Consider the following 15,896-nt stretch of genomic DNA (forward strand, 5'->3'; position numbering starts at 1 on the left):
TCTTCCCAACTCACAGGCTTTCTTGAACATATTAAATGAGAGAACAAATGGGAAAGCTCTTTGAGAGCAAAAGGCACACTGGTTACACTATTTGAATGTAAGGTATTATTTTAAATTCTGTATAAAGGGGAAAAAAGTAATATGCCAGCACAGCTTTACAGGCCTACTGTTTTTAAAAAATAAACACACACACACAAAACAGAAACCTCAACTCATTTTATTTTCAGCTGAAGTTTCTGAGCAGGAGATTAGATCTGACCCTATCAAATCAACGTCCCCTCTGAGCCACAGGACTCCCATTTTGTGTCCAAACATGCAGGGGCTCACACAAATGATAAAAATTCAAATGAAGCAGCCAAGCAGCTGGATGGGAATGTTGCTTCCAGCAAAAAGGGAGAGCAAATAACTGCTAAAATTAGTAAAGCGAACAGACTGAAATATATTTTTACCCCCCACAACTCATTGCCCAGACCCGTGGGTTTTTTTACAGGCCTATTTCTTCTGAACTTGGGGTTCTCTACTCCCCTTTGGTAGCAGCAGCAAGACACAGCTCCCCGAGATGGGAGGTTGGGGGAGGTCCCAGGACCTCTGACTCTGCAGGCATGCTGACTGTAGAACAATGAATCCACATTTTTGAATACGAATATTTCAATCAGAATTACACAAACATTATCAGATTCCCATAGAATGTATCTTCCTGAATGACCTCAGTGAAGCCCATTTTAATTCTTTGATCAATTTCCTACAGAGTACAAAAGGTCCTCATTTTTTAAATTTACAAAATAAGATTGCAATGCCTATCTCAGAGGTTGTTTATGAAGATTAAATAAGAAGTTGAATGTGAAAATGTTTCCATTTCCAATCTACAGAATTTATAGTAAAGGACTAAAACTTTTGCCTCTAAATTGTCTTGAATGTGTGGACACACAGGAAATTACTTACTAAAAAGTGGCTCCTGGCAGGGTGCGGTGGCTCACGCCTGTAATCCCAACACTTTGGGAGGCTGAGGCAGGTGGATCACCAGAGGTCAGGAGTTCAAGACCAGCCTGGCCAACTTGGTGAAACCCCGTCTCTACCAAAAAATACAAAAATTATCTGGCCGTGGTGGTGCATGCCTGTAATCTCAGTTACTCTGGAGGCTGAGGAAAGAGAATCACTTGAACCCAGGAGGCAGAGGTTGCAAAAAGTTCAGGGCTCCTGAACAGCAGCCCTGGTTATAGGTGAGGTCCATCCCCCATCCTGTGTTCCTGTCTGCCACCTCATGCCCATTTAGAAGCAGCCAGCCCAGCGAGCCTCCACCAACCCCTTCCCAAGAAAGAAGGTGATCTCTTAGGAAAAATGGAAAATAAAAGCTTCTGACAAACATCATCAAGGAAAGGACTGAAGCCACTGCCAGGTGAGGAGCTTGCTCATTCACTTTTCTCTCTATTTTGGGTGATTTCATCATTTGATGTTCATTTGCTTTTCATCCTTATGTGCTTTGGCTAAAGGGCTAAAGAAAGGATGTCATGTTTGGGGTAAAACCCCTCTCAAGTTTCGGCTAGTGAATGCTTGATGCACCTCCCCAGGTACCTCCTGCAGCTACCCTAGGGGACAGGGCAAAAGAACAAGGTGAAAGAACCCAATCGCTGGAGGCAGCTGTGATTTGAAACAACAAAAACGTGCCCTTTATTTGTCATCAGGGACCTGAGTTCAAACTCACACTCTGTTAGAAGCTCCTGTGACCTTGGGTCAACTGCTTAATCTCTTAGCCTTGGATTCCTTCTGAAGATAGAAGAGAGCACCTCCCCCCTGAAACGCTAGGTGAATGTTTGCTGATTCTTAGCCTGCTTTTCAGGCACTCAGAATCCTTTTAGGGGTGGAGGGTGTGAGAGACACCCAGATGTGAAATCATTGAGTAGACGTTAATATGCTTAGGGAATTTCCTTTTACCTTCCTGCTTCTGTGTCCCTTATTCAGACCCAATTGCCATTTGGGGATCCACCTTCCTCCAACTCTCACTTCATGATATCCTGACCAGGGGTATGGCTGGTGACTGTCAGGAAACCCAACAGCACACAGCATTAGTTAAGTGCACGAATCACATGACCTGAGTCTGTCCAATCCCAGTGAGCTTTAGCACTTTTGTGGGATACACTGGACTAGAGGCCATCTGTCTTCCACTGGACCTGGAGCTGTGAGGAGGGGAGGCTGGCACTCACCATGAAGGGGAACCCCCAGAGAGGGGCAAAATGGAGGGAGAAGCCAGGTCCTCACACTCCATATCAAGTATATCTGAAGCCCAGCACTCCTCACCTTCCACCCTCACTGGACTATCCAATTACATAAGCCATAAGTCCTCTTTTTGTTTGAGCTAGTTGGGTTGGGGTTTGTTATTTGCAACAAAAACGTCACCACTGGTACAGTGTGCCCTTAAAAGTCAAAGGGGACCCTCTGCTGAGAGAGCCATGCTTTGGAAAAAAGATCCTGAAACTTCACCTCCACCAGAACATTCAGAGAGTTGTTCTCCCAGATTCCAACATCAATTACACTGAACAAATGCTCTCTCTATGTTGCGGACCCAACTGAGAGGTGGCTGGCCATGGTGCAGGTACACCAGGTAGACATCTGTCTGCAGGACGCTTGGGCATCTTCTCAACTGACTCATCTATAAGGGCAGGGACTATGCCGGGTCATCTCTGCACACCAAACTCCAATCAGCCCAAGGAAACTTCTATAAGCAACCAATAAAACCTCAACAAACTCTGAGAATCGTATTCACCTTTCCAGAGGAGTCATTTCTCCATTGCAAGTAGTAGTTATCAAACTAGAGTCCCAGATATTGTTTTTGAGGCACTGATGAGGTGAGAGAGCCATTGAGGGGCAGAGAATGGAGCTGAGAAGCTGGAGCCCCAAAGAACAGGGTAGGGGCAATCACTGGCTTGCAGTACATGGGAGAACCAGCTCTGTGCACCAACCAACTGCACTGACTGCACTCAGACCCCGGCCCAGGTCTCCCCACTATTGGCTGCACTCTTATCCCGGAAGGCTGTGGGTCACTGTCTCCATGGAGCCAGTGCCCATCCCACCTGCTCATTTCTGGGACACACACTCCCTGACTTCCTGGAGAGTTCAAAGCAACATTCAACATTTTGTGAAAAGGTTTGTTTTTTTTTTTCTTTTTAATGCAGGCCCTGACGCATTTCTTGGAACCCAATGGCAACCTTGGCCAAGAAATATAACCCAAATAAGAGCATGTAGAGACCAGTGGGGTGCGTTAGAATGCACAGGATTTTCCAACCCTGGTTGCCTGATCTGCCAAGACGCCGTGGCTTATTCACCAAGCCCAACTTGTACACCTTGGAAGCCCTCACCACAGCCACAGGAGAGAAATGGGCCAAATGCAGAGTCAGTGAGGCCAATCAGGAGAGAGAGTGTTGGCAGGTCTTGCTGATTTAGAGGAGAGGTCTCCCCTTACAGATTATTTCCAGTCCTGGCTCTGCTCCTGCTGAAGCAGAGAGATTAAAGATTTGTTAAAAAACAACACAATCTTAAAATAATGAAAAGACAGGTTTGTTGTTTTTTACAAAAGAGCTTTAAAAGATGAACTCATTTTGATGAAAAGAATAGAATTAGAACATAATGGTCAGTTGCATCCCGTACTTCGTTTCCTAATAAAGAAAGATTGCCAAGCAGCAATGAGATAAAAGAGACAGAAACAAATGATTTTAACTCACAGATAATTAACCCCAGAGGCTTGTGGATAGCACATTAATATGCTGGGGCAAATAGCTTAATGAGGTTTGAAAAGGGCTTCAGTGTTTATATGAAGAAGATAATTTCAAGGGTTCCTGAAAAGCAAAGAAATGCCTCTGGCTTGGGGAGCGGTCAAGTAACGAAGATGACAAATGTCAAGCTTAACTTCTGCTGGGATCTGAGAGATGAGGGTGAGTCTCCTGGGTAGGGTGGGGACCTCAGCAGGTATACAGGGAGCACCATCATCTCTCTCCACTGGTCCTTGAGGGGCAGGATCAGCGTGCTTCAGGCAGGCTGACACCATCCTGTCTTTTGGTCCTTAGGAATGTGCAGTGGTTCATACCCTTTAGGGGTCATGACCTCTTTGACAATGTAACTCTTCCCCACAAATTCCAGATAGTGACCTATGCCCAAATATTGCAATGCAACCTCTAAGGAGACCGCTAGGCAAGCACGAGTGATTAGGGGTTCATTATCCTGCCCACACCGACCTATAGCTTGCCTGTCATAACCACAGAGGTTTAGCTCATGTGCATGAACACAGTTTAAGCTCCTTCTAGCAGAGGGACCCACAAGTTGTTAGAAAGGGCAGAGGAGCTCTCTGAGGATGGTAGTTAAGGAAAGTGAGCATTCCCAGGGACTGGTGGGAAGAGCAAGCTCAGCAAATAGGACCAGGTATCCTGGAGCTATGGGGTTCACAGTCAAACAACCTGGAAGGCCCTGTACCTGTGATCTGACCTTTGTGAGAAACGGAGAGATGACATAAAGCCAAGTCAGCCCTGGGACATGCCAGGCATCTAACACTTTTTCAGTGCCCACTCTGTGTCAGGGACAGGGGACCCTGGGAGGAAGACATCTGACTCCTGCGTTTCCAAAACTTGTGCCTGCACAGCAGCATGAGAGCTGTCCCAGGGCAAAGGCTACAGGTACCAGGTGAGTGGCGCTGTGGCTCTTGGGGAGGATTTACATACCTCAGGTTCAGATAGCATCACTGGCAGATCCATCATGAGCCCTGAGCTATCCACCACAAGGTCCTGCTGCCTCCAATCCCTGGAGAGAGCTGAGCTCAGCCAGAGGATGCGATGGTTTATATCTGTAATGCTTAAGGATGATTTCTGACCCCAGTGCTCAGAAAGCCCCTGATCTTGGGAGAGAAGTTTATGTTTGTCTTTAAGTCTCACTCTGTCTCCCAGGTTGGAGTGCAGTGGTGTGATCTCGGCTCACTGCAACCTCTGCCTCCTGGGTTCAAGTGATTCTCCTGCCTCCTGAGTAGCTGGGACTACAGGCATGCACCACCATGCTTGGCTAATTTTTTGTATTTTTAGTAGAGACGGGGTTTTCACCATGCTGGCCAGGTTGGTCTTGAACTCCTGACCTTGCAATCTGGCCACCTCGGCCTCCCAAAGTGCTGGGATTACAGGCGTGAGCCACCGTGCCCGGTCGTTTGTCTTTAAGTTCTTAAAGGCACCATCTTAAAGGCTTAGTTCTTCTGATTGTAGAATGAGAGAATTAGAGCATAAAGTTAAAGAAAGACTCTGACAGAGGAAAGGGACCAGAATAGGCTAAGTTTAAGATAATTCTTCGGCCAGGAGTGGTGGCTCACACCTGTAATCCCAGCACTTTGGGAGGCTGAGGCGGGCAGATCATGAGGTCAGGAGATAGAGACCATCCTGGCTAACACAGTGAAACTGTCTCTACCAAAAAAATACAAAAACTTTAGCCGGGCATGGTGGTGGGCACATGTAGTCCCAGCTACTCGGGAGGCTGAGGCAGGAGAATGGCATGAACCCGGGAGGCTGAGCTTGCAGTGAGCCGAGATCGCACCACTGCACTCCAGCCTGGGTGACTGAGTGAGACTCGGACTCAAAATAATAATAATAATAATAATAATAATAATAATAATAATAATTCTTCATGGAAAAGTCAATAGGCCACAACATCGAGGGTCTCATGAACACATCTTGGAGACAGAAGAATGAACTGGCTTACTTGAGAAAGGCCTCTATGTCTATGGCCAGGCCTGTTAAGAGCTCTAGTAAAAATTACCCATGCACTGAGCACTGCCAACATTGCCCGTCCTGTGCCAAGGGGTCTGCACACACAGTCACCCCTCCCAATATGTCCACGAGGCTGTGTGGACACCGAACACATCCCTGCACAGAATCTTCCTTTGAGGACCAAACCATTGCCTGTGGTCTGGATGAGGATGATTTTGCAAACCCTGAGGGGATTTTTCTGGTGTCATTCTGGGGGAAAAGTTTCACCCTCTGAGATGGTGAGCAGGCAGGACTCTGAGCTGCAGCTGCTTGTGGCCATCCTGGAAGGCTACCTGGAAGAGGCCAATGTGCCAGGAGAAGGAAGGACAGGAAGAGTGTGAGAATCCTTTTATCAGCTGTTCTTGAAGCCATATCCACCCTTAGATTCTGTAGCTTCATAAGCCTTTCAGGCTTCAGCCAGCACAAGTTGGGTTTCTACAACTCAGAATTGGGACTGATGGTTTGTACTATTACTATCCGCATCCTTTTTCAGGTAAGGTTGAGTAACTTACCTGAAGTCACGCTGTGAGTAAGCTGCCTACCAATTGGTCATGATCAAAACTGGGCACCAAATCACTACTTAAGCAGGACACATCAGCTAGGTGCGCCATGCACTTCCCGTTCAACTTCAGGCAACTAGGCACAATATAGTTTCCCCGCAGCTGAAAAAAGGCAACGCAACCCAGAAAGAGCCAATTTCTGTGAGGTTGGGAGACAGGAGATAGATGTCACTCTCAACTTCGAGCCCAGTGACTGTAGAAGAACAATCAGTGCCCCACTGTATGTGAGAGAGGGTGGAATGGGGGAAGGAAAAGCCATCTCTTTCCCCAGATGGCAGTCTTGAATTGAAAAAGACCCACGGCTCCAGGCACTGTCAAATCTGGATGGCTCCCTTTTAAATTCCCTACATCTGCAGCTATTAAAGAAGTTACCTCAAAATAACCTAGGAGTTTATTAATCTGTTTCATTGAAGACAGTCAGCCACTTCACATTATACCAAGATAGATTAGGCAGGGAACTGAGAGATCCAGAAAACATCTGCTACACAAAATCAAAATTAATGGTAAACAGAATGCAGTTCTTGACAGCTGAAGTTCACCCAGATGCAGAGAACTATAAAGGGGCTATTGGAGGCAGCTGCCAATTAGGGACCGATTCCACGGGTTTTCAGAAAGTTAGGCTCTAGTTTCACACTCGGGACTGGCAGGTCATGTATGCTTAGGAGATCTGCACTGCAAAGGAGCCAGAGCCATGCTGAGTGTGCATGTGATGGTCACCCCCTTTTTTCCTTTTCCCTGAAGACAGCAGCAGCCCTCCTCTCCCGGGCTCCCTCACAGCCTTGCTAGGCCAGGCTGGACAGGGCTGGAACATGTGCGGGAGCCAGCGCTGGGAGGTGGGCAATGCAACATGACATTGGTGCTCATCCCCAAACTCGCAGCCCCTAATCACAGCACAATCACAGACATCTGGAATAGCTTACAGATCGCCCTATGCTCCTCAGAGATGGCTGACAAGGGCTGAATTATCCCAGCCATTTGCTCAGCTTACTCAAGTGTTCACTCATGGCTGTAATTCAACGTGATGGGATCAGTCAGAGAAAAGTACCAGTTTGAGTAGATGAATTTTGGCAGTCACAATCAGCACTGGCCCTCACAGTGGACATGGGAGTATCTTAGAGAGGTAAGGGTGGCACCTTTTGCTGAAGCTTCAGAAAAGGGTGAAATTAAATTTTAGGTGTCTGGAGGGAGTTATAAAAATACCTGCACTGGAAAGCACAGAGAGATGCAGCCGTCACTCTTTCCCATGCAGCTCGTATAGGGAGGTCCCAGGCATGAATATCCAGGGTCATACGGAACTATCCTGAAGGAGGAATGGCTCTGTCTCCCTTGGGGAGGCATGCACCCTTCCCAGAGGTCACCCTATCAGTCTCGTAGTCCTGCCACAATCTTTGCTACTGTGTCTACCTTCAAGTCCCACAAATCTAACTTGGAAACAAAGCACCCCCAGCAAGTCCCTCTCAGCTCTCTGGGCTTGGCAGCCAACATAAGGTACAGACACCCTTGGATATGATGAAGCAAGATCAAGTCACTTAAGCAATCACCACCCATTAAAGAGAGGTTCAGGGCATCAGAGAGGCACCAGCCCAGAAGCATTCCTCATCCCTACTAAAAATTAACATGAAAAGGAAGGAGTCTCATGTGTGCAGTGCTATCTGCTCTGTGTCACAAGTTACTCAAGGGAAAGGGAGGTAAAGAACGTGAACATTCTCTGAAAACATCAGAACAACCAAGAAGATATTCTTATTATTGCTGCCACACTGTTCTGTACATGCACAGGCCATGGAGCACAGTCTGGTGCCTGGGCACTCTGAGGAAGTTCTGCCTCTTCCTGGGCTCTCTAGGGCAGGGTTTGCAAAAGGCACTGCATGGAATGCCTGCCCTGAGATGGTCAAAAACAAAACAATTAATTTTGTTAAATCCCACAGAAAACCAAGTTTGGAAAATGCTGCATATTACATTCCCTGTTGAGAGTGACATTTTGTCTATGAAAAATCCTGAGAGATTCTCCAGTCAAAATATCATCATCATCAACAACAATGAAAACTAAAGTTTACTGAGTCCAACATTTTCCAAGTGTATTACTGTCCTAGGGCCACCATAATAAACCACAAACTAAGTGACTTAAAACCAGAGAAATGGATTTTCTCCCAGTTCTGGAGGCTGGGAGTACAAAATTAAGGGGCTGGCAGGGCCATGCTCTCTCTGAAGGTTCTAGGGATGGAGGGTCCCTTGCAACTTGCCAGCTCATGGTGGTTGCCAGCAATTCTCTGCTTCCATCATCACACGATGTTCTCCTTGTGTGTCTGTGTCCAATTCTCCCTTTTCTTGTAAGGACCTCACTATTGGATTAGGGCCCACCCTAATCCATTATGACTTCATCTTTATATCTGCCAAAACCCTATTTCCAAATAAGGTTCCATTCACAGGTTCTGGTTTAGGACTTTGACATGTCTTTTTGGGGAACACAATTCAACCCATAATACTAAGCTTACTTGAATTTTCTTCAGTGCATCAGCCAGGAAAATCTAATGATAGCCATAGAACATTTCTTTAAAAGTGCCTTTCTAGAACCAAAGGGCCCAGTGCCTCACTTGTATATTACTGGGAAGGGCCAGAATGAAAAGGCAACACACACAAAGCAAATGTGTAGCTTGCACTTAATTTAAGAAACAATTGTTGATTAACTACTGGCCCTGGGCTAGAGCTGTGAGGAATTTGGGGATGAAGAAGGCAGGAGGGTCTCTGATCTCAGGAAATTAACCTGATAGGAGCCCTTCCCTCTCCAATTAGATAGGGTAAGCTAAACACTTCAAGAAAGAGAGTTGGAAAGGATGAAGGGGAGGTGGATTTGACAAGGATGAGGGACAAGGCATGCAGGAACAGTGTAAGGCCAGAGGCAAGAAAGCTAGACAGCATGACATCTACGGCTGGAGGGGAAGAGGGGGAAATAGGGCAGAGGACAGGTTTAAGGCACACAATGCATTCACTTTGCCCCTACTGTCGCTAGTTCCCACTATGATTTGGCTTGGACTCGATTTCCACTGGTAACATTAGCCCCTCTCACTTCTCAACACACATACTTAGTCAAGAGTTTCCAAAAGTCACATAATGTGAAGTTGCAGTTGGTTAGCCATTTGTGGCCCTAAACCTTCAATGGAGGGATGCTCCTGAGTCAGGTACAGTATTGAAATAAGGCAAACCAAAACAGGAAACCTCCTCCAGTTCTGTGACTGGGAGCTTCCTCTCTAGACCTGAAGACTTTCTAGACTCTCCTGGGCCTTGTAAGCTGTGCAGAAAAATCAGCTATTACTCATCTGTTCCTCTTTCAGTCCAGGGTCGAGTCAGAGCTGGGAACCAACCCAGGTGTTCATTGCTAGACAATATCTTACTTTTCTTTGAAAGAAAAATAGTTTACTGAAGCACCATAGTGGTTCTATTCTTTTTATACTTGTACACTGTTCTGGAGAAGATTAACAACCCCACAACCCAAGTCAGTGAGTCAGTGAATTCCCAGACCTAAAAATACTTAGAACCAGCCGGCAAGGTCCCACTCCTTTTCTTCCTGCCAGGTTGTAAGCATTGACGTTACAGCACTGGGCTATTTCAGGAACTCTCAAACATCCAACTTTGACAGAAACAAGCAAGAAAGACATCAGTGCACAATAGGAAGAAAAAAGTTTCTGTGATGTTAGAACAAATTTGCTAGTACAAACCCACAGTGTATGTTCCTAAGTCAACCATTTGCGAAGGCTGACACTTCCAGCGGTGGAGAGGTTACAGATGAATGGAGTGCAGCCTGACTACACCTTCACTCCTCCTCTGGACACTCTCATTCTTCTGGGAGTTTGAAGTCATAAGTTCAGTCAGACCTTTTTCATGCATTTGAATAGAAATACATGGCTCTTTTATAACCCCAGCCTTATTAGAGACATTTTCAACACAAGGACAGTAAGATTCCAAAAAGGTTAAGTTTATATGTGATGTTACAATGCAAATCAATTCCAAACATTCACAGTCGGGATTCCAAACAGAATATTATTCAAAGCCAAAGTTCATGTCAAATTCTCCTCTCCTTATGGCTATTTCTTTCCAACTTACATGGTCACAGTACCCATTGTGAACACTACTTTCCATAAGAAACATCCTTCCCAGCTCCATCAACCTTCATCCATTTGGTTTTGATATTCAAACAATGCAGTTTGCTTTACATATTGTCCTACAGTTCAGAGGACATCGAGTCCGAAGCCAAAGATAATGGCAAAGGGGAATGTAAGCCAGAAAGTTCATCTTAGAGTCAGATTATCCAGATCCTATGACCCTAGGGATCCAGCACCATGGACAGCAGCACACTACCAGCTGGACTCAATATAGTGTGAAAAGTTTGTGTTACCAAGGTCCCAGGCATGAATATCCATGTATCAACGCATGTTGATAACATAGCCATTCTATGTCTTTTGCTGTGTTGCATAACACAAGAACTAATCAGGAGGCAAAGCAATGTTAGATTTAGTAGTCAATATAGAATTTGCTAATTTCTTTTAGATTGTCTCCCTCTTTGGAGACAGTACCACAGAGAAGGATGTGGTGAAGGGTAAAACCAAAGCCACATTCTAGACCAGGAACTCATTTTCGTTTCTGATCTCATCATTCTATCCATGTAATAAAAAGATGATTGTTAATGATTCCACAAATCATACAAAAGGCATCCCTTATTAGAGACTAGGTATTACTGAAAATGAATAAGGGAAACTTCAATTTCCACTAAAAGATTTCTGAAAGTAACACCCATATATGTTTACCTCAGAGACCATAAAACAAATGTGCTACAGGAACTCTGGCAGGGGAAACAGAACATCATGGAACTGTTTTCAAAAGGAAATTAATTAGTTATTTCTATTTCAGCTTAGCTGAAGCTGTAAGAAATCTATTCAGAAATATTTTTCACAGTGGCATCTCTTCCCAGATATTGAAATACCACAAACCATAAGCCATTTTTTGTGTTGTTCACGTTGCTTTGCTGGGTAAAACTAATAATTATTCCAAACTTCACTCAAGAATGAGGCTTCTCTTAAGAGACCAAAAACATGATTGTGAATGAGCCAGTTCTTCAAGTATCCCACCTCTGGTACTTGAAGGTAGAAGTCATAGTTTTCACAAGCAAACCTGGCCTTCAGTCCATCCAGTCCCTACAGACAAGTGCTAAGCAGTCAGCACCCAGAAAAGGCCGCATGAAATTTCAAAGAATGAGCTGCCCACAGTCTGAAGTTCATCTTAGTTTCAGCAAACTACTTCAAAAATGTCAACACTGAAAATAAAAAGGGTATGAGTGCATTTTTCCTACCTTCTCTTCTTGTGACTTCAAAGCTTCTGGGCTCCTGCAAGAAAAGAAAGACTTTGTGTTTTTTGAAGAATAATTCATATGTACAGATACTTGCAAATATCTCCTCTCTTGTTAGTCACATATTTATGAAAAGGTGAACAATCTACGAAGAACATGACACTGAGCAATGTTGGTCTACTAAACTCTCAACATGTACATCTATAAATGTAAACAACTTGTTGCTTTGAGGGCTTAGGCAAAAAAAATCCTGTTAATCACAAAGTTTTTAATGAGCACAGCTCATTCTCAGGGCCTTCCTTATTTGGAGTATGGGCTGGTACCAAGTGTTAAGGAAGACCCTCTTCCAGGTTGATGACCCACCCTCTGCCTGAACTGTAGGTGCTTTTAGGGACTGAAGAAAACATAAGCAGATGGGCTAAAATTATCTGGCCAGCAGCAGGTTCTGTTTTGTGGTGCTATGGTGAAGACCACCACTGCTACTGGATACTGACATCACCTGATAATAGATTAAACACAATTTATAGTTTCCAAAGGGTGAGATCCTATGAACAATTTGGATAGCCAGTTCATGCCACTGGACTAAATTAAGCCCTTGGGTTTTCTTAATTCAATCCTATCTTTATTGATGCTTACTATGTGCAGGGCAATAAGCAAAGTGTTTCAGAAGTTACCCAGGTAAAACTGAGTACCTGCATTGATATTCACAGTTGATTAGGGGGCTACAGAACAAACACAAATTACTGAGAAATGAAAGGGTGATTTGTCTTGTAAATACCAGCATTTCACATTCCAGTTGGAAACATAAGGAAAAGTGTTTTTAAAAGAACCTTTGAAAATAGCACTGAAGAACAGGCAGATTTTCAGACAAAAATGGGGGAGGGAGGGTGGACCAGGAAGACAGAATGGCATAGGAAAATGTTGGGTGGTATGAAAATTCAGGGTAGCTCTAGAAGAATGAAAAGTCCTGGTGAGAAGTAATGGGGGGAAAGACTAGAAATGCATATTGCAGTTTCATAACTAATATAAAGTATCTCCAATTCATCATAAATGACATGTTTTGGATAAAAAGCCTAAGGTTAAAAATAAGCTGAAAGTCCATACTAGCAACTAAAGAAGAGAAGAGAAAATACCAAACTGGGACTACCACCTCAACACCGCAGCCAAGAAGGTAATTCAGCACCAGTGCTTTTTAAGGTAATAGCATTGTCTTTCACACCTTAGCATTCTTGTCTAGCATCCTCTTGTCAGAAGGGGGAGGCAATATTAGAGATGAAACTAAGAGGGCACTGGGAAGGTTGTCCTACCCAAATTACATTCCCTGACTGCTACCTTTCTACTGAGCAAAAAGCCCTGGTGGAGATCAGTGGAAGATCCATGTCACATGCCAACAGCCCATCACACAAACCAAACTCTGGTTCCTGAAGGAGTACTCATGAGGTAAGGGTTCAGAGGAGGAGGCATAGAGATGACAGGTTAAATGCAGGAAACATAAGCCACAGAGCGTATTTTGCACAAAGCAAACCCAGCTCCTCCCAAACTGTTCCTCAGTAACCTGCTCCAAGGCCTGGCACCTCTGTTTCTTGAAACAACTAGTATTCATGGAACAGGAGATATTCATAATCAGCTCCAGAAAAAAACTAAGAAATTTTTGTTGTGGTTACATAAAATTTATAAATTAATTTAGGGAAAGCTGACATCTATATAATGTTGCATGTTCTTATCTAATAACACAGGATTTTAATAATTGTTTGAGTCTACTTTTGCTTCTTTCAAGAGTATTTTATAGTTTTCCTTGTGCATATTTTGAATATTTCTTTTTTGTATGCCTTTTGTTATCATAAATGGGATGTTCTCTTATTATTTCTTCTAGCTGATTTTTGTTTGTATATTTGATGGCAATTTAAAAATAATTTTTATATTTATTTTATAACCAGCTTCTTGGTTAAATTTTACTGTTTGTAATAGTTTTTCCATTGATTCTTTTGGGGTTTCCATTTGAGTATTTATGTAATTTGCAAACAGCAATTATCTTATCTCTTCTTTCCAATTCCTATACTTCCAGGTGTTTTCTCTTGCCTTAGGGCTTTAACCAATTCTCAACCCATGTTAGGCGTTGTGTTCATACTGGGCACCCTTGTCTTGGCTTTTGCTTTCAGAAGAAAACCTTTAGCATTTCCCCATTAAGTGACAGGCTGGTTTTAGCCTGAGATATGTTTATTATATTGATGAAACCAATATACATTTCACTGAGTTTTAAAAATAAATGTATGTGCTAGCGAAAAACAGCTTGTTCCTTTACTCATTTGTTTATTGACTGTTTCCCTCTAGTGGAATGTGGGTTGGGATGGTGCCAGTATCTTTTTCACTCTTGCATCATCAGTGCTGTAGCAGAACAGATGCTCAATACATATTTGTTGAATAAAAAATAAAATAAAATAAATGTGTTGGATTTTATCAAGTACTTTTCTCTGGCATTTAAGGAGATAATCATATGATTTTTCTCCTTAGTTCTATTAATAGGATGACTTACATAGTAGATCTCATAATATTCCACTACCCCTGTATTTCTAAAACAAGCTTTTCTTAGTCATAATATACTTTTTAAAATATGCTGCTGGATTCTGTTTATTATTTTAAATATGTTTTACATTTATTGGTCTATAATTTTTTGTACTGATATTCATAAATGAGATTGGTCTACCAATCTCATATTTTTCTTATCAGATTTAGAAATTGCCCAGGCGCGGTGGCTCTCACCTGTAATCCCAGCACTTTGGGAGGCTGAGGCAGGTGGATCATGAGGTCAGGAGATTGAGACCATCCTGGCTAACACGGTGAAACCCCATCTCTACTAAAAATACAAAAAATTAGCCGGGCGTGGTGGTGGGCGCCTGTAGTACCAGCTACTCGGGAGTCTGAGGCTGGAGAATGGACTGAACCCGGGAGGTGGAGCTTGCAGTGAGCCGAGATCGCGCCACTGCACTCCAGCCTGGGAGACAGCGAGACTCCATCTCAAAAAAAAAAAAAAAAAAAAAAAAAAGAAATCAAAATGAAACCAACTTTATGTAATGAATTTGGAAGTTTTCCTTTTATTATACTCTGAAATAATTTAAATAAAAATAGGATTATCTTATTTTAAAATTTGTTTATTTTTGAGACAGAGTCTCACACTGTGGCCCCGGCTGGAGTGCAGTGGCACGATCTCGACTCACTGCAACCTCTGCCTCCCAGGTTCAAGTGATTCTCCTGCCTCAGCCTCCCAGTTCTTCCACTTCATTTCTCAGAGACTGACTGAAAGGGAGGAGAGGTTAAACTTGTCCAAGGTCTCATATTTTGGTCAGTGGCCAGCTAAGATTTAAATCCCAAAGTCTGATTCCAATGCCTATGCACACAGCATTCCAACTTTAAAAATAGTCATGATAGTTAATTCCTAGGGACATTGTGAAAATTTTATGAGATAGACTTCTTCTTTGTGCCATAAAAAAGTAGCTTGTATGAGACTAATCCTTCTGCTATCAACAACTATAAAAGTGGAATTAAAAAATGTTTTTGAAGGCATCCAACAGCAACAAAAGCAGCCAGAATTTAAAGGAAAGTTATGAGAGAAAAGTCCATTGAGATGAGCCCCATATTCACTGCCACATTTCCCCTTTGCAACATTTGCTGTTTTGCATAGAAGCCAAACAGAATATAATATTCTAGAACTTAGAGAAGTCTCTCTGAGATGGGAAATAAACATCAGAGTGCAAGGCTACCAAAGAAGCCAGAAATTGAGGGTCAGAAACCCTGGAAAAGGAAACCAGAAAGAAGTGAGCTCAACATTTTCGGCTTCCCCTTGAGTTATATGATTATGCCTGAGCTACACACATAAAGGGCAAAAGGCTGAGAAACAAGTTAAAAAGTAGCCTTGAACAAGAAAAAAAAAGCCTCAAATAATAAAATCTAAGTATAGATTTTGAAAGTACATGGTACTAAAGAGACAAAAATTAGGCTTTCCAAGAAATAATCGCCCTGACAAATGCAGCAGACTTACTGCTAAGACCACATATTCTCAAATTATTCCTATTCTTGAGTAGATAAAGATGATATTCCAGGACTCTATCTGTCTAACAAAGAAAAATAAATCCTCTGTGGAAATCAATAAAGTGATCCACAGGCTTTACAATTTTTCATATATAATCTCCAGCATCCAGTCTAAAATTACCAGGCATAGCACGAAATGGG

The 15,896-nt window shown here is 43.2% G+C and overlaps 1 protein-coding gene across 1 annotated transcript in view; it reads right to left on the reverse strand.

Moving 5' to 3' along the window:
- Positions 1 to 15,896, reverse strand: part of FSTL4 (follistatin like 4) — a 410,518-nt gene that overhangs the window by 359,411 nt on the left and 35,211 nt on the right. Inside the window, exon 3 of the mRNA XM_003829286.4 lies at positions 11,673 to 11,706. Within this exon, the coding sequence (XP_003829334.3) occupies positions 11,673 to 11,706 (34 nt within the window). The remainder of the gene's footprint in view (positions 1 to 11,672; positions 11,707 to 15,896) is intronic.

This window comes from Pan paniscus, chromosome 4 (assembly GCF_029289425.2).
Source record: "Pan paniscus chromosome 4, NHGRI_mPanPan1-v2.0_pri, whole genome shotgun sequence".
Taxonomy (NCBI): domain Eukaryota; kingdom Metazoa; phylum Chordata; class Mammalia; order Primates; family Hominidae; genus Pan; species Pan paniscus.